Raw genomic sequence first — 27,091 nt, forward strand, 5'->3', positions numbered from 1 at the left:
CAGATTCGTTGAGGGTGCCGTGTGGATCTGAGGCAGATTCTTACGGCCTTTGGGATAGAAGACCCACTCAGATTCCATTTTCATAGCAGCGCGCGCGCGCACACACACACACACACAGAGAGAGAGAGAGAGAGAGAGAGAGAGAGAGAGAGAGAGAGAGAATGTCATCCTGGCACTCCCTCCCTCTAGAGGTAACGTACCAAGTTCTTGGATGGGTTGCTTTCTCCTCTTGGTCCCTCAGTTTCTACCCACAAGTCCTCCTCAATTACTACCGGAAGAGGTCTCACCATTTCTCTCTCCTTCTGTTTTGTTTTCTAATTATTCCGTAATTTGTGCAATACCCATCATTTTTTAATGCCAAAGTTCCTTCTTTCTCTCTTATGGTTCTTTGATTTGTGCCCCTCTAGCGTGGTGGGATTGAATTTCGATTTCCTAGTGCTCAATTTGACGAAGCACACAGTTTACCTCATCTACAACGCCACTCTATACTTCAGCCCTGTTGTTCAAAGGCAGTATCGCCAGAAATATGGGTATGATGAGGTATTCTCGCTGCTTCTTCTTGTCTTTCTTCTTTTCTCATTTTTCGATTTTGGGGTTTGAGTAACTGATAAACACCCACAAGCTAAATTTTGTAAATTTACATGGAATTTTAATGGATTTCATTTTTATTGGCTTATTGTGCAAAGGCACAAATCGTGTATACCATATTGGTTTGAAGGGATAGGGGATCAGTGAAATGAGTTGTGGGGATACGTGCATATAAAGAACAACTATTATGGGTTTGATACTTGATATTTGCAGAAACTGAACGTAATGAGTTGCTAATGCAGTGATTAGTGTTTGTCGATTTTGAGTGTGCGCGATGGTTTCGTTATTTCTCTTTAACTGCGTCATGTTTGCTGCAAAGAGTTCGGTGTTTCCCTTTTGGGCCTCTAGATGTATGGAAGAAAGCATATAGGTTAAACCATGTGAAACTCATTTCTGCTTTTTGTTTGTGTGGCTATTTATTAGTATGAAGAAGTGAGAGATGACCTGCAAAATGTTCAAATGCAAATTAACAATGGCGATCTTGTTCGGGGACATTTTAAACACCTAGCACAATGAATGAAGGTTTCTTGTGTTCAACAGATTAATTAATAGATGTACACAATCATTAGTTGGACAGTTTGGCACTGTCATGGTGCATTTCTTTTTGGGATTACAGGTTGCCAATCAAGCATCTTTTAAGCCAATGGTAGTCAATTATTTTTTTTGTTCTGTTGAAGAACCAATGGGATATGAACTAGGTCCAGTGAAGACATTGCAGTTGGATGCCAATTTTTAAGGGGTTGAATTAGGATATTTTGGGCACTGGCATGTAGTCCCCAAAATAAAAAAAAATGGCTTATAGACTTCAACTACTCAACTTTTAGGTAATTGCAGAAGCATATTGCGTTATGCTATAGGTTGTAGATGTGAATACCAATAATCAAATGGCAAGAGAAAATCAGAAGAAGCCCCAAGAATTAGGTGGTGGGATCTTACAGGTGATAATATAAAAAATTCAAAGAAAAACTATTATGGCAAGGACAGTAGAATTCATAATTAGATTTAGATCAATTTCCAGTGCAAATCAAGTAGCATTGAACAAGTATCAGAAGGGACACTTGGTAAGTCCAAATACAAGGTTCATTTGCATTGAAAAACTTAATAGTAAGGTAAGAAATATGGTTAGTTGCAGAAGCACACTCAGATCTTTTTTATAGTGTGTGCATGTGCGCACATGCGCAGGCACACACATGAGTAAGCGTGGGGCCTGTGCATTCATTATAAACTGGCTTACTTTATGAAGTCTCCTCAGGCAGGTGGTGAATGTTGTCTTCTTTGGGGAAGATAGGATATTATCAAGTCTTGTCACAATTAATTAAGAAGTTAGGGTTAAATATTGAACCTAGAGATAACAACTTCTGCGTAGTGAATTTGCATCACACCATGTTGTCATGACTCTTGATTATGACTGCGTTTTGAGTACTAGAGGTTATGTTAATGTTTGATTTTTCAACTTTCTTTATTCTTTTATGCTGTAATATACAGCCAATGGAAATTTGGCTGATTTTCTTTCTCATGTACTTTTCTTTGCTGCATAGCTAGGCTTATTCTGTCTTTCTACCCCTTCAATGAGTTCTAGAATTTGGTTCAATTTTCTTTCCATGTGTTTTAGTTCATGGAGTTTGTTTCCACTCCCGAACACTTACTGTTACAGTTTTACCTACTCCATGTATTAAGTACATGCAATTCATACAGTTAGAATTATTGCATGATGTTCATACAACCCAAATGGTTGATTGTTAATCGATCATTCTGTTTTGCAGATGATACCAGTAGCTTTAAATGATGTAGCATTTTCAGTCCATGCTGTTCTTTTGACAGGATTCACTACTTTCCAAGTTCTCATCTATGAAGTAAATTAAGCCAGTCAAACAACATTTCAATATCATGTTCTTTAACATCACTATATTTATGCATGTGCTTCTTTTGATCTTTGCAGCGAGGTGGTCAAAGAGTCTCAAAAATTTGTATTGCAATCACTGTTGTTGTGTGGGCTTTCGCTGCAGTCTGTTTTTTCATAGCATTGGGAAACCATTCTTGGCTGTGGCTCATCTCAATGTTCAAGTGAGTTTATTGCAAGCATGCGAGCACTTTCCACTTGTTAAAGTATTGAAACTGAATCTGAAGTAGGTATACTGGCATGTATTTGGTTGAAAGCCATTCACTGATGTGCTGTGAAATTTACCTATCTTGTAAAATAATTTGCAATGCATGGTAATGGGCCCTATTCAGGTTTGAAGTGGGGCATACCATGTTTTTAGTATAGGTTGGATACAGAGAGTAGTGAACAATTGGTTTGACTAAATATATAGCATATCATAAATTTCATGGAGAAACTTTAAAGTTCTAATGGCTATGCAGAGCATGCCGGTTTTCCATGTAATTTAAATTCTAAAATGTTGGTATCAGTGGGTTTCCTATTCAACATCAGCATCTCTTGCAACCTAGGTATGACTTTCAATGTTTAAAGCATATGCCTAATGCACTATGTTACCGGGACACACCACTTTAGGTGGCGTACCTGTACCGACACGGGTATGGGTACTGGACACATGCATTTTGCATGTCCTATATTATATTTTCAGTATATAATATATATTTTAGATATATAATATATAGTTTCAGATACAATATATTATATTCAGTTTATTTTGAATTTATTTTGTATTTATGTGATATATATATATATAGCCATGTCCCCGTAGCCACATTTTTTGGAATTGCCGTGTCGTACCCTCCGTACCCAAACCCGTACACGCACCTATACCTAGGTGACATGGCTAAAACAGTGAAGTACATCTATACTAGTGAATGTCACAAAAAAAGTTACACATTAAACTATTAATTTACTTTGAACATCCAAATCTATTAATGAATCTTCCAATGTGAATGAAAAGGATCACAACATGATATAAGAATAGAGGAGAGGATGCATCCAGTACGTGCAAGTGCAGGTGCAGGGTACGGCATGGGAAATCTTGTAAAAGATGGGTACGAGGGTGCAGCTATATATATGTATATGTACTCAACAATCTTAACCAAGATTGGACATTGTCTGTAATGATCCCAAAATCCCGGACTTAGCCTTGTAATCATTCCGAGTTTAACATAGCACTTCAACGGAAAATGGTGTTCGAAATAATAAGTCAACGGACCTTGGGCGCATTACGGGTGAACATTTTCCATTACGCAATAGATTTGTAACTTCATACATTCATTGAAACCAAATAAATTCAAAACGAGGTTTTGACGTTTATACGAAAAGTGAAATTTCAAAAAAAAACCTTATACCAAATTGCAAAAATGTCCTCAGGAGCGAAACGTTAAGGAAAGAGTCTCATCTTGATATCATCACATCATTGTGCCATCACTTGCCGTACTGACCTAAACACCACCTGTACCCATGAAACGAGGTTAGATTGATAAAAAACTGGTAGGTGCATAGATATAACAATTTAAAATAAGACTAACACATGCGTAGTTTCATTCGTGATGTGTAGTTTAGAATAAGTGAAAATGAGCATGATAACATTGTTTCAATATTAGCTGTCCTAAGGGTACGCACAGGAGAGAACATAAAAGCAACTAAGATTGCTCGGGGGTTTGTTATGCTATGTATTTTGATACTCCGAACAACTAGCTTAGTCTGTTCCTAAGGGGATGGCCAGTGATCGAGAGAGAATTCCTCAGAGGCATTCGTGGCAAGGAATGCATCCAACTTCTGCAGAAGTTCATGAGAACTACCACTTAGGATAATTTTTTGTAGCCCCGTCCCCTAACTTCGATGTCTGGCAAGGAATGCATTCAACTTCTGCAGAAGTTCATGAGAACTACCACTTCCCCTAACTTCGATGTCTGGGGACACCGAGTCATTTACTCGAGGAGTGTAGTTGTTAACAACCAGTCCATCAGAGTTTTTGTACCATCCTATCTTCTGTCTTGACGGAACCAAGAGACGAATGGGTACATCAGGTTCTATTTTAACTAACGACCAATTCTGTGTGAAATTGTCTACGAAGAGACAATACATAAACAAGCATAAAAACTTTATAAAAGAAGTGCACGAAAGCACTCTCACAACACTTGAACAAAATACACAAAAAGTGTATAAATAATAAACATGCAATAATGCATGTATTTCAATATATAAAAGCAAATGCTTGAGACTCTCAAGCTTCGGAAATACAAGGGGGGAACACCCCTATTTATACAAATGTTAGAAGGTGCAAAGGGGGGGCTCCCAAAGGAGTCGTTGGGAGCCCCCAACGGTCACATTTGTGATCGTTGGGGGCCCCCAACGACTCTATTGGGGGACCCCCAATGCACATAAAATAAATCAAAAAATAAAAAGAAAAAAGAAATTACAAAAGTAAAAATAAAAAGAAAATTACAGCATATTCTAAAAGTGAATATGCGCAAAACAGGAAATGACAGAAATGCCCTTTCGGGTAAAAATATATAAATATATATATTTATATATATAGAGATATATGTACATATAATATATTATATGTACATATATCTCTATGTATATAAATATATATATTTATATTTACAATGATTTTAGGAGCTACATTTTAACACCCCCCCTCAAACTTACGGTGTGATAACCGCAAGTTTGTCAAGAAGGAAATGAAATCTGGGCGAACATAGAGCTTTTGTGAAGAAGTCGGCAAGTTGATACTCAGATGTCACATATGGCAGATCAATGACCTTCTTCAAGTATTCCTCTCGGACATAATGACAATCCATCTCTATATGCTTTGTTCGCTCGTGAAATGTGTGGTTCTTGGCAATGTAGATGGCACTGTTATTGTCACAGCATAGCTTTGTTGGTTCTTTGACAACTACTCCCATATCTTCCAAAAGACGTCGAATCTATACTATTTCCATGGTGGTAGATGCCATGGCTCTGTATTCGGCTTCAGTGGATGATAAGGAGACCTTCTGTTGCTTTTTACATCGCCACGAGATCAAGGATTCTCCTAAAAAAATACAAAAACCAGTGGTGGAGTGACGGTTACTAGGGTCACCTCCCCAATCTGAGTCAGTATAAGCAAACAATTTTAATTTAGAAGAAGAGGATAGGAATACTCCCTTATTCACTGTTCCCTTCAAGTATCTGATGATGCGAAGTACAACACCCATATGAACGGTTGTAGGAGCATGTTGAAACTGACTGGCGATGTGTATAGCATGTGAAAAATCGGGTCGAGTAATGCTAAGATACATTAAAGAACCTACCAACTGTCTGTAAGGAGTAGGATCAGTTAGAGGAACACCGTCGTCAATCTTCATTTTGGCTCCCACAACTTCAGGAGTTTCACATACTTTGTCATCAGAAATCCCTGATCTGTCAATAATCTCACAAGCAAGTTTAGACTGAGATAGAAAATAACCACGTTGCGAATAGGCAACCTCAATGCCAAGAAAATATGTCAGAAAACCTAAGTCTGACATCTCAAATTTTGAAGTCAAGACGGACTTAATACCCTTGACTCCTTGTATATCATCACCTGTGATTAACATGTCATCAACATATAATAACAATATTACAATCCCTGCTTTAGATTTTCTAGTAAATAGAGCAGTATCAGTATAACATGAGGAGAAACCATTTTCCAGCATTACACTGGTAAATCTGTCATACCAGGCTTTGGGAGCCTGTTTCAAACCATAAAGGGCCTTTTGAAGACCAAGAACTTTATTTTTAGGGATCTCCATGCCAAGTGGAGCATCCATATACACTTCTTCATTAAGATCACCATTTAAAAAGGCATTTTTCACATCCATTTGAAAGATATTCCAATTTTTGATAGATGCAATAGTGATAAGACACCTAACTGTAACCATTCGGGCTACAGGAGCAAAAGTTTCTTCATAATCAATCCCATACTCTTGCCCATACCCTTTTGCAACTAAGCGAGCCTTATACCTTTCAAGTGATCCGTCACTCTTAGTTTTAACTTTAAATACCCATCGACAACCTATAGTTTTCTTTCCTATAGGTAGAGATTGAAAATCCCACGTTTCAGCCCTTTTAAGAGCACTAAGTTCATTTTGCATAGCTTCTTGCCATTCTATACATTTCTTTGCTTCTTCAAAGTTTCTTGGTTCAAAATAAGAATGAATGGCACTAAGACAAGCCCTATATCGGGGCGAAAAGGAATCAAAGGAGACAAAACGAGTGGGAGGTCTCCTATTCCTCTCAGACCTTCGGTGATCGAGAACAGGAATGAGTTCACTATATTGGTCAATAGCACTTCTAAAGGTGTCTTGGTTTCTACGAGAGTATGTTATAGGACCATTAGAAATCCTGTCTTCTTGTTGGTTATGCTCTTCGATATTACTTTCAATGTTCTCATCATGGTTTGATGACATATCATCATCACTGGATGTATCATCATTACTAGATAATAAGTCAAAAAGGAAAGAATAATCAAAATTTTCTTGTTGAGAAACATTTTTTTCAAATCCACTTTCATTTTCCAAAAAGGTTACATTTCTAGAAACATATAATTTATCTTCTCGAAGATCATAGCATCGAAATCCCTTTTGAGTTTCGGAATATCCAAGAAAAGCGCAGGTGATAGCCTTGGGAGAGAGTTTGTCATTCTTATCCGTAAGAATGAAACACTTACACCCGAAGACTCGTAACCTATTATAATCTGGTTCGAGTTTATACAAGATCTCAAAAGGGGATATTTTTCCTAATATTCTAGAAGGCAAACGATTTATTAGATAAACAGAAGCAAGAGCAGCTTTAGCCCAAAAATTTTTTGGTATGTTTTGAGAAATAAGAAGGGTTCTAGTGGTCTCAATAATATGTCTATGTTTTCTTTCGGCCAACCCATTCTGTTGGGGGGTTTTAGGACAAGATCTTTGGTGAATGATTCCTTGATCTTCAAGATATGTTTTAAATTGGTTGGAGAGATATTCTCCTCCAGAATCACTTCTAAAAATCTTTATGTTACTATTAAATTGATTCTTGATCATCGAATGGAAAGTTCTAAAGCAAGAAAAGACTTCATGTTTGAATTTAAGAAAAAAGATCCATGAATATCTAGAGAAATCATCCACAAAAATAACATAATAAGAAAAACCTCCTTTTGAGACAACAGGTGCTGGTCCCCAAACATCGGAATGAATAATTTCAAAAGGTTTTGATGAGAACATAGTTCTTTGCTCAAAAGGTAAACTTTTCATTTTTCCGAGAATACAGTCATTACAAGAAAAGGAACTTTTACATAGGTCTTTTGCAAAATGTAAGTAAGACAACTTTGTGATATTAGGATGACCAAGTCTTTTGTGCCACATGTTTATATCTTTGTTTCAGGCAACATTACAAAAAGATTTTGGAACTCGAAGAGATTCCATGTAGTATAAATCGCCTTTTCTAAAGCCTTCCCCAATCAATTTCCCGGACAGGCGATCTTGTATTAGACATTTATCACATGAAAATTTAATATCACAACCATGATCCGAAAGTTGAGAAACAGAAAGAAGATTTAAATTAAGTTTAGGTATAAATCTAATTTTTGGAATAAAAAAATCTTGAGTTTCAAAATTGCCTATTCCTTTAATTTCAAGAGAAGTTCCATCCGCAGTGGAAACAAAGGATGAAGAAGCATTTTTTGAATAATCGGAAAGTGAAAACATGTTTGGGGACATATGAAAGGATGCACCTGAGTCCAAAAGCCAAGGGACTTTACCTGGAATGGAAGAAGTAGACACGACGGCACCGGATGTAGCTCCCTTGAGAAGAGGTTGAAGGGCTTCCATTATTTGGTTCAACGAGAGTGACCCACTTGATGATGCCTCTTCCTTTTGTGGTGCGCCGGTGGTGGCCATAGCAAGAAGCTTCTTCCATTTGGGACATACTGGCTTGATATGCCCCGGTTCTTTACAAAAGTGACATATGGTCTTGCTATAGTCCCGCTTTCCTCTTTGTCCACCATCTCCTCCTTGATTTTGGAATTTAAAGTGAGGAGGACGATAGGTCTTTACATTATTTCCGGGTCTTGATACGGCATTAACCTCATTATTTTCTTCATAATTACAAGGAACCATAAGAACACTTGGTCCTTGTTTACATAAATTCATACGAGTCTCCTCACCACTTAATTTGGTAAGAACATCTTCAAGAGAGGGAGGAGTAAATGAGGATAGAAGTGATGACCTTATTTGCTCAAATTCCGGTCTCAACCCATTCAAAAAATTGAAGAAACGATCTTCTTCAAGTTGCTTGTGGCGGAGTTCAATTGCCTCTCCACTCCATTTTGGTTCAAGCATAGAGAGCTCATCCCAAATAGAGGAAAGATCGGCAAAATATTCCCTAATAGACATTTCACCTTGAGTAAGGGAGAGGGCCTTCTTTTGAAGGTAATACTTATGAGATAGGTCTCTTGATGTATACATCTTCTCGAGATAATGCCAAGCTTCCGATGCCTTTTTGAATTTGATAATGTTGGCATTAATCTTCGTTTCGACGGATGCGAAGAACCAAGAAAGAATCTTGAAGTTCTTCATTTCTCATTCGTCGTGTTTCTTTGAGTATTCTTCAAGAGCTTTGATCCTTTCCTCTCCCTCAAGAATCTTGATTTCACTTCCATCCATTATAGTTATCTTGGGTTCCGGCTCCGGAATTGTTCCTTGCACATAACCCCACAATCCTTTTCCTTTTATGTGGGCCTCCATATTCCCGGCCCAAATATGATAGTTGGACCCATTCAATTTGAAGCCAAGGGCAAAGTGAGACTCTTTCTCACCCATTAAGACGTAGAGAGAAGAAGAAAAAAGACGTACCAATACGATGTTTCAACTTCTTCTTAGCACAAGATCCTTCTAAAATATTTGAGAAGCAAGATCCACCACTTCAATCTCAAAAAATCCGAAGGCACGGTTTTCGAGGCACTCGAACAAAGGCGGATCTCACGATCTCCAATCACCAACCTCGCTTTGATACCATGTGAAATTGTCTACGAAGAGACAATACATAAACAAGCATAAAAACTTTATAAAAGAAGTGCACGAAAGCACTCTCACAACACTTGAACAAAATGCACAAAAAGTGTATAAATAATAAACATGCAATAATGCATGTATTTCAATATATAAAAGCAAATGCTTGAGACTCTCAAGCTTCGGAAATACAAGGGGGGAACACCCCTATTTATACAAATGTTAGAAGGTGCAAAGGGGGGGCTCCCAAAGGAGTCGTTGGGAGCCCCCAACGGTCACATTTGTGACCGTTGGGGGCCCCCAACGACTCTATTGGGGGACCCCCAATGCACATAAAATAAATCAAAAATAAAAAGAAAAAAGAAATTACAAAAGTAAAAATAAAAAGAAAATTACAGCATATTCTAAAAGTGAATATGCGCAAAACAGGAAATGACAGAAATGCCCTTTCGGGTAAAAATATATAAATATATATATTTATATATATAGAGATATATGTACATATAATATATTATATGTAAATATATCTCTATGTATATAAATATATATATATTTATATTTACAATGATTTTAGGAGCTACATTTTAACATTCTGCATGCTCTGTCAAACCAAATCGAGCATCTTACCTGTGAAGGCGATGATCACCATTTATGTGATTTTTCTTTTTATCATTGTGCAATTGCACGACACGAGGTTACCATAAACCTCTCATCCAATCATCGTAGTACTAACATGCCGTGTATGTCTAATAGTACCGCTATGATGAAAGGGGTAACGGTTTCTCAGAAAGAAACCCCAACTTTATTGTGTTGAACCCAATAAAGTAACACTTAACTATTCTTGGTGACAATTTATCTCATAATAAAGAGGGATAAAAACAAAGTAGATACTACCAAGTACCCAATATTAAGTTTTTCACTAGGATCAGAAGCAAAAGCATCAGAACCAACTTTAAAAATAATCATGAAAGAGCTATTTACAGTGTGAAAGATACTACAACATGGTTTACAATTAGTTAATATAAGAGTTGTCAGTCAGGAAAGTGGGAGCGGGAAGCGATTCGGGAAGCGGAAGCGGGAAGCGAGCCACTTCCAAAATTTTAGGAAGCGAAAAGCACATGACGACTTAAAAGCGAACCAGAAATCGTCTCAGAAGCAACCTAGGAAGCGAACCAGAAGCGACCTAAGAAGTGATGGGGAAGCAAAAAAAGTAAGAAAAATAAATAAAAAACACAAAAAAATGAAAAAGAAGGGGAAGCGAGGGGTAAGCAAACTTCCCCTAAATTGGAAAGCGTGCTTCCCAATTTTTTGGCGCTTCCCAGCACGTTTCAGAAGTGCCACGTTTCACACTTCCCCATATACTATGGCGCTTCCGGTAACCTTGGTTAATATGGATTCATTTGCCATCATGTGACATGACGCGCCTAAATTTATTAACCAACTAGAACTAATGCTAGGGATACCAGACAAGGCACAACCAGATGTACCCAAGAAAGAACTAGCGACTAAAGAAGTAGATAGGGAGAGAAGTTATTGAACTTGTTGTTGAAGTTGGTCTAGCCTTGAATGCACATATGGCTTAGAAACAAAAGTAGGAGGCATCACTGCTACCACTCCTTTATCTTTCACAAAACTCTTCTCACCATGTATAGCAGCATTTTCTCCCATTATTGCACTTTTCCTCTTCAACACTAGACAACTCATTTTCGTGTGCCCTATTTCCTTAGGGTAGTGGCAATTTACCCCATTCATATCAAATTTGGGTGCTCCAGACTTTGCAGCCCCAAGGCTCTATGTTGGTTTGGATCAGAGCGTGAGGGGAAGTGTCCCCCTTTTTTGGGAAGCACGCTTCTCTTTTATGGGAAGCGCGTTTCCATTTTATGGGAAACACGCTTCCCATTTATGGGAAGCGCGCTTCCCCCACGCTTCCCCATTTTTTCCATTTTTTTCACTTCCCCCTCGCTTCCGGTTTGCTTCCTAGGTCGCTTCCGAGACGGTTTGGAATTTTCTTCTAAGTGGTCCCACGCTTCCCTACTTCCTAAACTTTTGAAAGTGCCTCGCTTCCCGTCCCGCTTCCCGTATTGCTTCCCGCTCCCGCTTCCTCGACTGGTAACTCTGGTTTGGATGCCATCATAACATAATCACCAGTAGAATAGATCTGAAGAGACTTCATCTTAGTTTCTTCTGCAATGAGTTCAGACAGACCTTGAGAGACGGGAAAGAGAGGACTGATGAATGATAGCACTTCTCACATTGTCAAACTTTGGACAAAGCCCCATAAGAAAGGATATAGATGTTTTGATCCTATGGGAAAAAAAGTTTGGACCTCTAGACATGTAGAATTCTTGGAGCATATGCCATATCATAAGAAAAAACATCAAGTTGAGTCCTGAGTTTGTTTTTCCCTTATCTCTTTTCTAGAAACTCCTGAAAAAGCTACGAAGAAAGAGTGGATTACCTATAGTAGAAAACCTGTAGATGTTTGTACCCAGTCTTTTCTTGAGCAACAATATCAGGAAGGTGATGTCTTATCTGAACCAAGTCCCAATGTTCCCGAGGCCAATCCTGAATATCAAGGTGCATGAAAGCTCTTGTCCTTCAGTTCCTCCTTGCTTTGTTTCTTATGAGTCTTTTTTTGCTACTCACCAAACATTTTTAGCTATGATTCAGTCCTATTATAAACCTAAGTCCTATGCTGAAGTTGTGTTGGAGCCTGAGTGGCAAAAAGCTATGTGTGAAGAGTTAGGCACAGAAAAGAATGAAGGCTTAGGAGTTGGTAAAACTGCCACATGGGAAAAATGTGGTGGGATGCAAATGGGTATACAAAATCAAAACCAAGGAAAACAGATCAATAAAAGGATACAAAACTTTCCTTGTAGCAAAGGGATATAGTCAGCAGCTCGAGATAGACTTTGCTGAGAGTTTTACACTAGTGCCCATATGACCACTATTAGAACTTTGTTAGCGATGATTGCAATTAGAAGGTGAGACTTGCGGCAGTTAGATGTCAAGAATGCCTTTTTGAATGAGAATTTAGAAGTATACATGGAGTTGTCTTAGGGAGTGGTTGATAAGGAAGACAAAGTGTGCAAGTTGAAGAGCGCTTTGTATGGTTTGAAGCAAGCTCCAAGTGTTTGGTTTGACAAATTCAGTAATGCAGTTATGAGATTGGGGTTCAAACAAAGCTTTCATGACCCTACATTGTTTGTTGTAACTTCTACTCGAGGGGCATTGTATACTTTTGTTGTATGTGGATGACACGATAATTGTGGGAGATGATAAGACTATGATTGAAAATGTGAAGGTTCAACTGGTGGAAAGTTTTGAGATGAAAGATTTGGGCGAATTAAAATATTTCTTAGGACTTAAGGTTGCATTCTCAGAGAGGTTATTTGTTGACTCAACATAAGTATGCAGCAGAATTGATTGACAAGGAAAGGTTGAGTAAAGACAAAAAGTAAGTGGATACTCCTATGGAAGCCGACTGCAAGTTAAAGCACTTAGATGGCGGGCTTGTTGATGACCCTACTGAATATAGACAATTAGTAGGGACTTTGATTTACTTGACCATCTCCAGGCTAGATATTACTTTCGGTGTGCATGTGGTGAGTCAGTTCATGAGTGGTCTGAGATCTTTTCACTTGGCAGCTGTATTGAGGATTGTTAGATATATTAAGAGCACGATGCATTATGCTCTATTCTTTTCCGCTTCATCTGCATTACAGTTGAAGGCATATTGTGATGCAGACTTTAAGAGAGTATCTCAGGATCAACATTCCACAATTGTGTTTTGCATATTTTTAAGAAATTCTTTGATATCGTGGAAAAACAAAAAACATCAGAGAGTTTCTCTATCCACGACAGAAGCAGAGTATCATGCTTGGGTCACTACAAATGGCACATGGTTGAGATAGTTATTGCCACTACCTTGTATTGTCACAATCAGAGTGTTATTCTATAGCCAAAAATCCAGAATTTCATGAGAGGACCAAGCACATTAGATAGATTGTCAGTTCACTCATAGGGCTTATTTGAAAGGAATCATATTATTGTCGTACATTGGGACTGCTAGTCAGATACCGGATTGTTTTACCAAGAGTCTACCTTTGAAGACATTCCAACCCTTTCTTTTAAAACTTGGAATGATTGTGTTATCATCATCTCAAGTTTGAGGGGGAGTGTTAAGGAATGTAAAGTTTATATTACATGTATATGTGCTACCCCCTTTCCATTGTACATATGTCTATTCTAGAGGGGCATTTCTGTAACATAGTTATAGGAGCCTTAGTCAACTATTTTTGTCTTCTTGTGTAAGCTAAAGGGGATGTCTCCTATATGTTTTATTACTCATTCTTTGATAGCTAATGTTTTCCCCTTTTGAGTTTCTTCTCCATTTCTCTCTCTTCTTTCTTTGTTACGTCTAATACATAGTATTGAAATTGATAGAGGTTCACTGCTGTTGTTTTGTATTCTATGCTTAGTGATGAAATCCAACTCTTTTTGCATGCTCTTATGTTGCTATATCTTGATTCTGTCAGCTTGAATTGCTTCTATGGCAACTGTAGTTTCATATAAGTTTGTATGCATTAGGTATCTTTAGTAAAGATTTTATTATGTGAAAAAGATCTTGTCCAACCTGAAATAACTTCATATGCTTTCATTTCTTACATCTACATGAATAATTTTCCTGGGATGATGATGTTTGCATTGCATATTCAAAGTTTCAAACCTACATTGAAATTAAGATGAAACTGAAGCATTATGATTTCTCTTCAATGCAGTTCGATACAAGTTTTCATGACAGCCATCAAATACATTCCCCAGGTTATTATTTACCTCACCATGGTTTGAATTATTTAATGTTCCTTATACCTTTGACAATTGTAATGCCTGTTTTGAATCATCTCAGAATATTTTTTGTGCTCACTGATTCAAGCTCCACATCTGATTGCATCATATATTAGTTTGCCTCCAACAGTCCAAGTCATATTGTCAGTCAATGACTGTAACAATTAAAAAAAATACAGAAAATAAAGCCCTTAAAAAGTTTATACAGCCCCTACTAGGCTATCCCTATTACATGATTTGAAATGACCAAAAAGCCCATGATATATATATATATATATATATATATATATATATATATATATTTAATACTCCCCCCTCAAACTTATGGTGAGATCATCGAAAGTTTGTTAAGAAGAAAAAGAAACCGTGGTAGAGAAAGAGACTTGGTGAAGAATTCCGTAATCTGAAATTCAGACGGTACATATGGTAAATCAATCGTCTCCTTCAAGTGTTCCTCCCGAACGTACTAACAATCCATTTCAATATGCTTAGTTCGTTCATGGATTGTATGATTGTTGGTTATATATATGGCATGTTATCACAACATAACTTTGAAGGTTCCGAGACATCAACTCCCATATCGGTAAGTAATAACCGCATCCACACGACCTTGGTTGTTGTTGTAGCCATTGCTTTATATTTAGCTTCTGTGGAGGACAACAACACCTTCTGTTGCTTTTTACACCTTCAGGATATAAGGGAATCACTTAAGAAGATACAAAAACCCATAGTTGATTGTCGGTTATTGGGATCTCTCCCCCCCTGTTAGAATCAATATATGCAATAAGATCTTACCAATGAGGAAGATGATAATAATAGCCCTTTACTATTCTCGACATAACACTCATGTGAACTGAAGTAGACACATGCTGAAATGCGCAATAGCCGGTCTAGTAATAAATAAATACAATAGTGATACAAAAATCTGCCTATAAGGAGTTGGATCATCCAACAAGACCCCGTCTTCAACTCTCATTTTGACATTAATCACTTCAGGAGTGGTGGCAGATTTCTTGTCTATGATCCGCGAACATGCAACAATATCGGCTACAAACTTTATTTGAGACAAGATATATCCTCTTGGTGAATAGGCTACTTCAATACCTAAGAAATATCTCAAAAAACTAAGGTTTTAAGCATAATTTTAATTTCTTCAACTCCTTTCTTATCATTTCTAGTGATATCATATCATCAACATATCAGAGCAAAATGACAATTGTAAGACCTGTAGATCTTATAAAAAGAATAGTGTAAGTGTAACATGATTTAAATCCAAAATATAACATAGTTCTACTGAACCGGTCATACCATGCTTTAGGGGCTTGTAAGCCCATATAAAGCTTTATAAAAAACTATGCCTTTTTCAATATTTAGACCAGGAGGATGATCCGTGTAGACTTCTTCATTCAGAAAAACATTCTTAACATCTAATTGATATATAGGCCATTTTCTAATGGATGATACGTCAACTAGAGTCCTAACGGTGGTCATAGTCTATACCATATTCTTGAGAATATCCTTTTGCAACCAACCTAGCTTTGTATCTCTCACTCTTTGTTTTGATCTTAAAAACCCACCTACATCCTATTTGTCCTTTTGCCTTTAGAAAGATGTTGGATTTCAAGTATTGGCCTTATGTAATGCATCTAATTCTAAGTTCATAGCCTCAACCCATTCTTTGATGTTTTTAGCTTTTCTATAGTTGGATGACTCATGATATGAATGAATGGCTAGAAGACATGTCCTATAATTGGGAAAAAATGATTCATACAAAACAAACCTACTTGGGGTTCTAGATATTTGTTCTGATCTTCTAAGACTAGGTTCCTCTATTTTAAGAGGTTGACTATAATTTTCAATTGCACATAGATGCTCCCTATTACCATGCTTAGGGTAATGTGTAAGACCATGAGTAGGTTCTCCTCTATCGCTCGATTCATCCCTTGGTTAAGTATTATTACTAACTTCATTATCATCATTTTCACAATCACCAATCTCAACATTTAACTTAGGCAACAAGTCAAACAAAAAAGCATACTCAGATTCTTCTTTAGGTTTTTAAGATCAAATCCTTTTTCTTTTTCAAGAAAAGTAACATTTCTAAACACATAAAGTTCATCATTTTTTAAATCATAGCACCAATAGCCTTTTTTGTTATCGACATATCCAAAAAATACACATTCAATAGCTTTGAGAGAGAGTTTATCATATTTTTCAAGGAGCACAAGGCATTTACATAAATAAATCCTTAATCTTTTCAAATCGAGAATAGTTTTAAAAAGCTTTTCAATTGAAGACTTATTCTATTTATTAAATACACTGCAGTGAGAGTGGCTTTGACCCAAAACCTTCTTGGAACTCCTTTTGAAAGAAGTAGAAGTCCTAGTAGTTTCAATAAGATGACGATGTTTTCTCTCAACAATTCCATTTTGTTGAGGAGTCCTAGGACATGATTTTTGGTACAAAATATCATTGGTTTTTAGATAATATTGAAATTCATTTGAAAGAAATTCTTCCCCTGAATAGGAGTGGAAGATCTTTATTGGTTTTAAATTGATTTTTTACAAGATTATGAAAATCTTTAAAACATGAAAATACTTCGGATTTGAATCTAAGGAAGTAGATCCAGGTATGTTTACTAAAATCATCTATAAATGTAACACAATATGAGAATCCACCTTTTGGCATAATGGGAGTGGGACCCCACACATCCGAATGCACCAATTCAAAAATTTCATTAGATAAAGAAGTTCTAGAACCAAAAAGTAATGCTTTCATTTTTTCAATTATGCAATCATTACATATATAGTCTTTTTTCTTACAAGATTTTTCCAAAAATGAAAAAAAAGTTAGTTTGGATATACTTGGGTGTCCTAGACGTCTATGCCAAAGGTCTAAGTCAACCTCTTTAGCATAGTTACAAAAAGATTCTTTAGAAAGATATAAAAAGCCCATACAGGAAAGGTCTCCTCTTCTATGGCCTTGCCCAATCAACTTCCCTGACTGGCGATCCTGCACCCAACAAGCCTTAGATAAGAAAAAGACCTTACACCCATAATCAGAGATTTGGGGAATAAAAAATAAGATTTAAATTAAGTTTGGGAATTACTCTAACATTTGAAACAATTTTTTTTTGAATCATTTGAAATTTTGTTTAAATTTCCTATATTTTTCACATTTAAAGAAGTTCTATCGGCGGTTGATACACATGAAAAATATGAATTGATGCAATTGGATAGTAAGAATTCATTATGTGTCATATGGAAAGAGGCTCCAAAATCCAAGAGGACTTACCCGGAAGAGAGGAAGAAGATATGGTGGCATCAGATGTAGAATAAAAACACCAAAAGGATGTCACCAGATCGGATTCAGATTCAGATCTGATCTGACGCAGGGATAAGAATCAATTTGTAGAATCAGATCTGATTTTAGATCTGGTATTTTCAGATCTGAGATGTCTGAACTAATGAAGAAGAAATTTGAGATCAGACGTCAGATCTAATCTGGAAGAAAAAAAAAATCAGATCTGCAAAGCAATGGATCAGATCTGAGAAGACCAAAATAAAGGAAAGTTTTGGAAGACGTGAGATGAAGAAAAAGAATGAGATTTAGAAGGAAGAAAAAGGGATTTAATGGAGAAGAAGTTTACAAATGGTTTTTTAATGGAGAAGAAGTTTGCAGTCAATGATTTAACATGACTTACTCTTCTGAGCTCTGATACCATGTGAAAATAACCTTTGGAAGACGTGTCCTGCACAACCTGCAGAAAGGAGAGAAGGAGAAGAAAATAGTAGAAGGGATCAGATCTGAAATGAGATGTCTTACCCCAGCCTAGGGGACGTCTGCCCTTTTTATATCAAAATATGTGAGAAGTTACATCAATACCCTTTGGGTGATAAATACAGTATATATGTTACACTTGGATCTTGATCCAATCCATACATATTCTTAACAAAGTGGGGATGCACCATTGGGCCATGGGCACCACGAGCAAGTTAATGCTTATGTTGATGAAAGCCAAGGTACAAGTTGGGCAGTGATTTCCTTATGTGCAAGAGAAAAATATGTCAACGAGATATGGCTGGAACTTGCCAAGCTACAACAGACTTTAACTTGAAATGAGATGTCTTACCCCAGCCTAGGGGACGTCTGCCCTTTTTATATCAAAATATGTGAGAAGTTACATCAATACCCTTTGGGTGATAAATACAGTATATATGTTACACTTGGATCTTGATCCAATCCATACATATTCTTAACAAAGTGGGGATGCACCATTGGGCCATGGGCACCACGAGCAAGTTAATGCTTATGTTGATGAAAGCCAAGGTACAAGTTGGGCAGTGATTTCCTTATGTGCAAGAGAAAAATATGTCAACGAGATATGGCTGGAACTTGCCAAGCTACAACAGACTTTGAGCTGGGGTTAAGGCTTAGCTAGTCCAGATCAAAGTTAAAATGGCATAAAAAGGCAGTTGCATAGGAGGGACCTTAACATGATCTGGGTCTACTTTGTAATAATGTGGATAAAGCTTGATTAACTTGAAAATATTCCTAGACATTATCCTTGTATAATTATCTGAACTTGATACGTGAAGGAGCTGTAAAATAGAAACTTGTTCAGAGAAAAAAGGCTTTAATGAAAGATATTTGAATGATGACCTTGATAATTTTCTGCATCTTGTAGATCATTTTGAAATGTCAAGAAGTGGTAAAGACAGTAATCTGGAACATGTTAGAAAAGGAAAGTCAAAATGTGAAACCTCATGGTAGGTAGTGCAAAAACCATTTTAAGATAAGAGTTTGTGTTTGGCAATGAGACAAATACCAATTTTCTACCTCGTTTAGATGACAAGGGGAAAACCTTGGTTTTAAGAAACCTAGGTTTTGCCTAAACGCCAGATTTTTGGCCAACCTGATTTGCCAAAAGCTAGCAAGTTGCTTGGATGACTAAAAACCTAGTTTTTGGACACCAAAAACTAAACAATTAAACAAACAAAAAAAGGTGATTAGCCATTTTCCGACCAGTGGGTGGCCAGAATGTCACCAAAAAGTAAAAAACAACAAAAAGAAAGAAGGCCGGCCATTTTCCAGCCAACTGGAATAAACAGGTTAAAAAAAATTTATTACAGCCATTTTCTGGCTGGTGGGTAGCCCGAAAATGACCATCCTCCTTTGAAACTGAAAAAGAAAAGATTAAAAAGTCCAGTTGTTTGGTCGATCGTCAGCTAAAATAGCTAGACGAAGATGAGGAAGGAGGAGGTGGTGGCATGACATAGGAGGTGCAACATTGAGGAGGTCAGTTCTGCCGATAAACTAGGTTGAAAAGCTTGAGGGGTTGGTGGCAGGGGGTCTGAGTTTCCTAAACCAGGTTTTCCTGGAAAACCTAGTTTAGGAGACAGTCTTGGTGTCAACAAAACCTGGTTATAGCCTAAAAGCTAGGTTTTATGCCCAAATCCAGTTTGTAACTGGGTCTTGGGCATCATCCAAATGGGAACTACGTATCCTTGGTTCTATCATAACCAACTTGCTGAAAGAGATAATGGAACTTGTTTGGCACTAGCTTCATATATCAACACTTAACATGTAAATAGATGGGTGTTAACGTGTAAAAAATCCAAATATAAGTTTGTTTTAGTCCAAACTAATATAATCCAGAAGGATATTTCCTTTGATGATCAGACTCGTCAGAGTCCAACCATAGCAATTTTAGCCCTTACTGTGAAAGTGAAGGAGGCAACAGATCTTGATTAAATCTGAGTTCATGTAACCCCATCTAGTTATGAATAAATAGTTGCTAACATACAGCCAATCTAAATATGAAATTTTCTTTTGAGTCCAGTAAACTAACATGCAGTTTGGAAGGATGTTTACTTTGATGCTCAAGTCCAATCATAGGATTCTTTAGCCCTTGTTGTGAACACATTTTGTTCCTTTATATATATTGCTAAACATCATCCCTACTTACCATTAAACACTATGCACTGCCAAAGTTATGCATAATAATTATTACGTCATCCACTTCTCCATATACTGTTTTTGCTTGTTTCTGATATTCTAATGTAGTGTAGGCTTTCATGAACTTTGTGAGGAAGAGTACAGTTGGATGGAGTATTGGAAACATTCTTCTTGATTTGCTTGGTGGTGTTACAAACTTTGCACAATTGGGCATTCAGTCTTTGGACCAACGTCTGTAATTCCTCTTTTTATGGTGGTATTTCTTTTTAGCGTTCATGCAGAGTTTAGTATCTTTGTGACAAAGTGTTGGTTGATTTTGTAGGTTCATTGGTCAATTTTTATGGCAATATAGGGAAGACATTGCTTTCCTTGGTATGTGTACTTGTAAAGTTTTGTATCTTTCTGACAAAGTGTTGCATTATGTGAAGTTTTGTTTGGATCAATTAGTTCATGCTAATTTCTGTATGGCATGTTAGTACAATTGTTGGTCGTCTTTTTAGTCATTCTTTTGTGCGTTGTGAAAATAATTGAACCATGCGTATGATGGCTGCTTATTTGGTTCCTATACTACGATAGGGGATTTTCTTTTACATTTATCAAAGATAAAAGTATTTGGATTGCGATTGTTAAATGCTCTTTGGTTACTATCTATGATTACTGTTAGTTATTTTTTTTATTGTAGTAAATCTTCTCTGGGAGATTACTCATCATTGTCTTTAATTTGTATATACGTCTACGTTTAATGTCAAATTGCCTATTATAGCATAACTCTTGATGCATTTATTTGTATTTGTTCTCGGTTTGCCTTTGTGCGCTATGATTTCTGCCTTTGTGTCATTGACTCCTTCAGGCAGTTCTATGATGGTGATGTTTTGTACAGTGGCCATCTATGGAGTTTTGGCCTGTACTCTTCTATGAAAGAAATTATGAAACTATAAAATTTGTAACTTTTGAAGAGCAAACAAAAATCTTTTTTATCAGTATCAAGGAGTCCTACATTGGCCGTCTCTACTTGCAAGCTATGTGCTGAATATAAAAAGCTTTTCTTTTCTTAATAGCTTTTATTTGTAAAACCTTGTATATTCTTTCAACAGGGAAGAGGGAAGGAAAGCAACGAGACAGCCCTATTGACCCCTAACATTATTAGTAAATTGGGGTGACTAGAGAATTATATTCATATGTAAGTACCTTTATTATGGCTAGCTACAAATAGTCATACAACAGAATTACAACATATGTGGATTGCTATGTCACATGGGTGCGGGTGCGGGTGCGGGGATTCGGCACTTCCAAAAAACCCGGGTGCGGGGGTGCGGCAGGGGCAAAAATGTAATATATATATATATATATATATATATATATATATATATATATATATATATATATATATAAAGGGGAGAGAGAAAATCCTTTACGCAAAAAAGGATTTGAAAAGCTCCTGCCAGGAGCTGTCAGCTGCTGACAGCTCCTGCCAGGACTGGCAGCAGCTGACAGGAGCTGTCAGCTGCTGACAGCTCCTGGCAGCAGCTGACAGGAGCTGCCAGCTGCTGACAGCTCCTGCCAGGACTGACAGGAGCTGCCAGCTGCTGACAGCTCCTGCCAGGACTGACAGGAGCTGCCTTTTCAAATCCGATTTTCTCTGCTGACAGCTCCTGTCAGCAGCTGACAGGAGCTGTCAGCAGATTTTTTTTTAAAAAAAAAAAATCGCAGGAGCTGTCAGGAGCTGCCTTTTCAAATCCGATTTTCTCTGCTGACAGCTCCTGTCAGCAGCTGACAGGAGCTGTCAGCAGATTTTTTTTTTTTAAAAAATTCGCAGCCCATCAACAGCTGTCAGCTGATTTTTTTTAAAAAAAATTTCGCAGCCCATTTTAGAGGGCAAATTTTAAAAAAAAAAAAATCCAAAAAAAAGGACCTAAATGATCCTGGGTGCGGTCAACGCACCCAGGATCGGGTTGACCGCACCCGGTGCCGCACCCACACCCGCACCCGCGTCGAGTCGCGTCGACGCGGGTGCGGCACCCTGCTAGCCGAATCCCTGTGACATAGGTGGATTGTTATCACCATACATAAATGAAATAGTACAACTTCGTTGTATAATAGTCTTATCATTGGGCTTCTAGAAAAGTAACATTACCAAAATACCTTGTTGTTTGGGGAATTACCGAAATGCCCCTATTGACTGTTTAATAATCCTTTACATTAAATTGGCACATCATGCTTGAACATGTTCAACTTGACATTTAGATATTTATGCTTGATATTGATGACTTTGTTTGGATCTGCTTCTGCACCACTTCCAATGCACTCTTATTATGATAATACATAATTAACAACATATTCTCACTCCCAATAGATTCAATATATCATCGTATCCAAAAAATCTTGGAGATGCTGCTGTTAATGCTCAATATTCTGCTTCTGTGCTAGACCTGACTACAAACTAATTGAATCAGTTGTTTACTTGGATTATTCTTACAGCAAACTGATCCAATATAAAGTATCCTATGTGTTAGAATATGGGTGCTCCTTATATATATATATATATATATATATATATATATATATATATATATATATATATATATATTGTGACAGTAATATATTTTACCCTCAAGGGCTATTTTGGTCTTTTGACCTTGTAATAGGAATCGCCCATTAGGGGCTGAACTGGTTTTTTGTTTTTATTTTTCTTTATTTTTGACCATTGTTATATTGTCAAGGGCATTATTGTCCTTGACAATATAACCTCAATATGCTGTTGGGAGCTCCAAATGGCTAGATGTCTAGCCGTTGAGGAGCCCCCAACAGCTATATTGGGAGCTCCTCATTGCCTCTTTTGTGTATAAATATGGGACCTTGAGTCCCTTGTATTCTATGCATTTTGTGTGCACTCGTTCATCAATAAAAAATATTGGTTTATGTTTGAGTGTTCTTGATTAGCCCTTAAGTGGCTTTTGTGTTTGTACCTCTTTGAGGATTTGCTTTGTGCCTCTTGTATGAGTTATGTGGAGGCTTCTTGATTTCATTACACTATATAGGCAAACACCTATATTGGTATATTTGATTTTCCAAGTATTAAAGGTCAAGTAATCCTGAGCTATCATAATGCACCAGCCATACTAGGATTTCTTTTGGTTCTTTGAGTATCGTATCTTGATCTCATCACAACCTTCTATTCATCATGTAAGGCAAATCAATTTGTTCACAATAAGTCGTATTAACCTTGTTCAAAATATCCTCTACATATTTTTGTGATAATAACTTAATTCCTTCATCATTCTAAGAAACTTTAATGCCCAAAAAGTATCATCTACCAAATGTTTCATTTTATCTCTCATGCAAAAATTTCTTTATTTCTTCAACCAATGACTGAAGTTCTAGTAAATGATAATATCAGTAATGTATGAAGTTCTATCAACATACTTGCACTTCTCTCTCTCTCTCTCTCTCTCTCTCTCTATATATATATATATATATATATATATTCAATTTTCCTTTCTTTAAAGTGTCACAAAACATTGAAACCAAGCTCTTAAAACTTGTTTAAACTCATAAAGAAATCTATTAAATTTATGTGCAGCCCCAATTTTTGGCTTCACTTAAACCCACTGGCTACTAATATGAACATTTAAATTTCTAGATAAAAAGGCAATCCTTTTGCCCAATTGATGATGGATTGTTATGCAGTAGAGCAGAGAACAACTGTTACTAAAGTAATCTTCAGAACAGGAAAAATCTCTTCTTAGTTGAGTTTAGACCATTGTTAATTATACCTCTTTTCTATATGTTTGGATTTATATCATAATTTATGGTTCATCTACATCATTATTTGTTTGGGCAGCAGATTGTCATGTTCATTATCGAAGAATTGCATGAGGTTTGTTGAATCACTCGGCATCAATCTGCAAAGTTTCTTTATTGTCATGAAAACCACTTACAAAAAAAAGGCTCATTTTGTGATGCACATGTTTTTATATGGTTTTCTTTCTGGTGATATATATCATAATAATCATGTCAGATGTGTAAAAGTCAAAACTTCCCTTTTGTTTCTAGGCAGATAACACCTAAAATATCCATTGTATTTTATATCATTTAGGATGAATCAACAAAAATACAAAATTCTAACTTAAAAGTATAGTTTCTCCATTTTCACTTGTCTACCCATGCATAACTCCAACAACCAAATATCTTAAATTTCTAATATTCCGGATCTTTTCAAATTAGTGTCGCGGATAGCTACTTACAGCAAAAAATTGTTGAGGAGATTAATAAGATATTTGATTGTATGAAAGGCTTCTACCACAGGAATGTTGGTATATTATTGGAAAGAGTTATTGCTGGAAAGACTTTAATATGCCTATGCTTCCTTTCAACCACCTCATTTTGCTATCTTGGCACATCTGAAAAACTGAATACTAGTCTTCATCATTCATAGTAAATATACTTGTTTCTTATAATGCTTTGGAACAATCTTTGAAAATTTTGAAGGCATCAAAAGTGTCATCTACAAAAACAACAAAGTATTTGTCGGTAGAAAGAGAAGCAATTGTAGCTAGACTCATATATTTAAATGGATTAACTCAAGGAGTGAAAAGACTTTATTATTATTCTGAATAAAAGGCAATTGTGCATTTTAACAAGCTAATTATGACAAAGTTCTTCATTGATTGAATTACAATGAAGGAACTAATTTTTTATTCCATGGACTTCAAAAGACAGACTCCTCAGTGTAATGGTTGAAACCTATTATGTCATACATTAACTTCAAGTCTTCAACAATAACATCAGACATAACAAGTACTTGGAGCTTCTGGTAGACCACCTACCATATGGAGCTTTCCATGTCACATTCCGCTAGTGCACGTGGTTCTTGTAGATAAATCCTTCAGGAAAACATAAATTGTGGTAAATAGAGAAAAATGAAACAAAAATGGGATTTTGATAAAATTTGGGATCACATTCTTAATTGTAATAAGAAATCGTGGATTAGCTTTTCTTATATGTGTGATTGGATGTATGGTTCTCTCATCGATGACAATGAAACCATTATCATTGTATGAGGAAGAAAAAATACCCAAGTTTGACTATCAAGAATAATTTAGGAAATCTTTGAGAAAATATCAATTTTCTTGATTATTCATTTCTAGGTTACTTAAGTTACTTGAGAAAATATCAATATATTAGTTAAAAGAGGTCGGGGTAGGCCTAGGAAGACTTGGATGGAGATGATAGGAAAGGATATGAATGCTTTGAACCTCACCGAGGACATGGCGTTGGATAGAAATGATTGGAGGAAAAGGATTCATGTGGAAGACCCAAAATGAATTTCTTTTTTGGTTCATATCGCTGACCCCAATTGTTTTGGGATGAAGGCGTAGTTGTTGTTGTTGTTGTTTGTTGTTGTTAAGTATTTGACCCATTTGGATGTACCTGAATATATATATATATATATATATATATATATATATATTGTGTGTAGTTGGCCTGACCAAATATATGAGTGGCTGTGTCCACCATTCTCTTTCTATCATGCTTTGTGTTCTATGAGAGAAATGACTAGCTAAATGGGAATGCTGTGATATGGTGATTGATGGGTTAGGATTGTAAGAAGTGGCCTTGAACCCAAAAAATATATATGAATTGGATTGATCATTGTTCCGTTCTTTTTATTTATCCTTGAATGGAATAAGTTATTTTGCAAATAAATAAGATGTAAATGTTCCTTTGCATTGATTGGACTTTTTAGATGACAAGGCTTTTGGCTGTGTGGATACTACCCAACATGTCATTCATCAACTTATACATCTTTATTCTTATGCTGATCCAACTATGCAAAAAAATTGAGGATATCCGCCTATGTTTACTGAATAATTGAAGAAATGCTAGTTGTATGGCATTTGTAGGCCCAATTTCTAATTGACTAAATGGATGAGTAAGAAAATGAAACTGTTCTTGTTTACGCTTCATTTCACTGGTTCAAAAATTCAAGAAAGCATGCAGCTGTAGAAAGTGGAAGGATTCTACTTTTGTTGTTAATAAACTTGCTTCAAAATGATAATTTGGTTGTTCGGTAATGCTGTATGAATGTATCATAGTTAAACAGTATAATTCTTGGGTCTATTTATTCTTTTTTTTTCAATTAATGTGGAAAACCATTTCCATTTTATGTTATGGACGATCACTTCTTCACTTTGCTGGTGTACTGAAATGAGAATTTTTGCAGGAAGTAGTTTTCTTCGATCTTCTGTTTATTGTCCAGCATTATATACTATACCCTTCCTGGAAGGACAAAAGAGACAGTATCGTCAATGTAGAAAGTATAACACCACTTTTGAACCCGCGCAATACCATACAAGTGGTGGAAGCAGAAGACCCTCAATCAGCTGGCATCAAACCAACTTCTGCAGATGTATAATAGTGATATTGTAATGGCAGAACTGGATGAATGCATCCTTGTTTAACAGATATAGCAAAGATATCTCTCGTCAGATTTGGGGTGCATCTGTTATAAGATATATTGGCCTGTTTGAACCCAGCAGTGTCACATAGGACATTTTAAATATAGGTCTTTTCTCCATTGCTGAAATTCATGTATAAAATACATATTGTCAGGGCCAAAAGCATCTGGTTTCATAAACTTAGAGCTGTGGATTTCAATCAGAAGTTCATGATCTGCTAGAAAACCCTGTCACTAGAACATGGTTAGCAATAAATAGGTTCTGCTGTGTTTGTGAAA

At 36.5% G+C, this 27,091-nt stretch overlaps 1 protein-coding gene across 4 annotated transcripts; it reads left to right on the top strand.

Annotated features, from left to right (window-relative positions):
* On the top strand, positions 1 to 27,091 carry LOC149829779 (cystinosin homolog). 4 transcript variants are annotated; one of them, XR_016433592.1, is made up of 9 exons: positions 10 to 280; positions 408 to 540; positions 2,352 to 2,441; positions 2,528 to 2,652; positions 14,331 to 14,373; positions 20,469 to 20,586; positions 20,678 to 20,727; positions 21,450 to 21,592; positions 22,402 to 22,457. XR_016433592.1 is itself a non-coding variant. In XM_090015625.1 (9 exons), the coding sequence occupies exons 1-8, from the start codon at positions 162 to 164 to the stop codon at positions 21,513 to 21,515; spliced, it is 744 nt and encodes a 247-aa protein (XP_089871751.1). In that variant the 5' UTR covers positions 10 to 161; the 3' UTR covers positions 21,516 to 21,535; positions 26,579 to 26,637. The 4 variants fall into 4 exon arrangements, 3 of the variants coding, with proteins under 3 accessions (XP_089871749.1, XP_089871751.1, XP_089871750.1); XM_090015625.1 differs by lacking the exon at positions 22,402 to 22,457 and adding an exon at positions 26,579 to 26,637 and having other exon boundaries at positions 21,450 to 21,535; XM_090015623.1 differs by lacking the exons at positions 21,450 to 21,592; positions 22,402 to 22,457 and adding an exon at positions 26,579 to 27,091 and having other exon boundaries at positions 1 to 280.

The sequence above is a fragment of the Nuphar pumila genome, chromosome 8, assembly GCF_984573655.1.
Source record: "Nuphar pumila chromosome 8, dmNupPumi1.hap1.1, whole genome shotgun sequence".
Taxonomy (NCBI): Eukaryota; Viridiplantae; Streptophyta; class Magnoliopsida; order Nymphaeales; family Nymphaeaceae; genus Nuphar; species Nuphar pumila.

Coding starts and splice junctions, on each gene's coding strand:
- LOC149829779 (XM_090015623.1), top strand. CDS start 162: ATGTCATCCTGGCACTCCCTCCCTCTAGAGGTAACGTACCAAGTTCTT. Junction 20,587..20,677: donor CATTCAGTCTTTGGACCAAC/GTCTGTAATTCC, acceptor TTGATTTTGTAG/GTTCATTGGTCAATTTTTAT. Junction 20,728..26,578: donor GGAAGACATTGCTTTCCTTG/GTATGTGTACTT, acceptor GAATTTTTGCAG/GAAGTAGTTTTCTTCGATCT.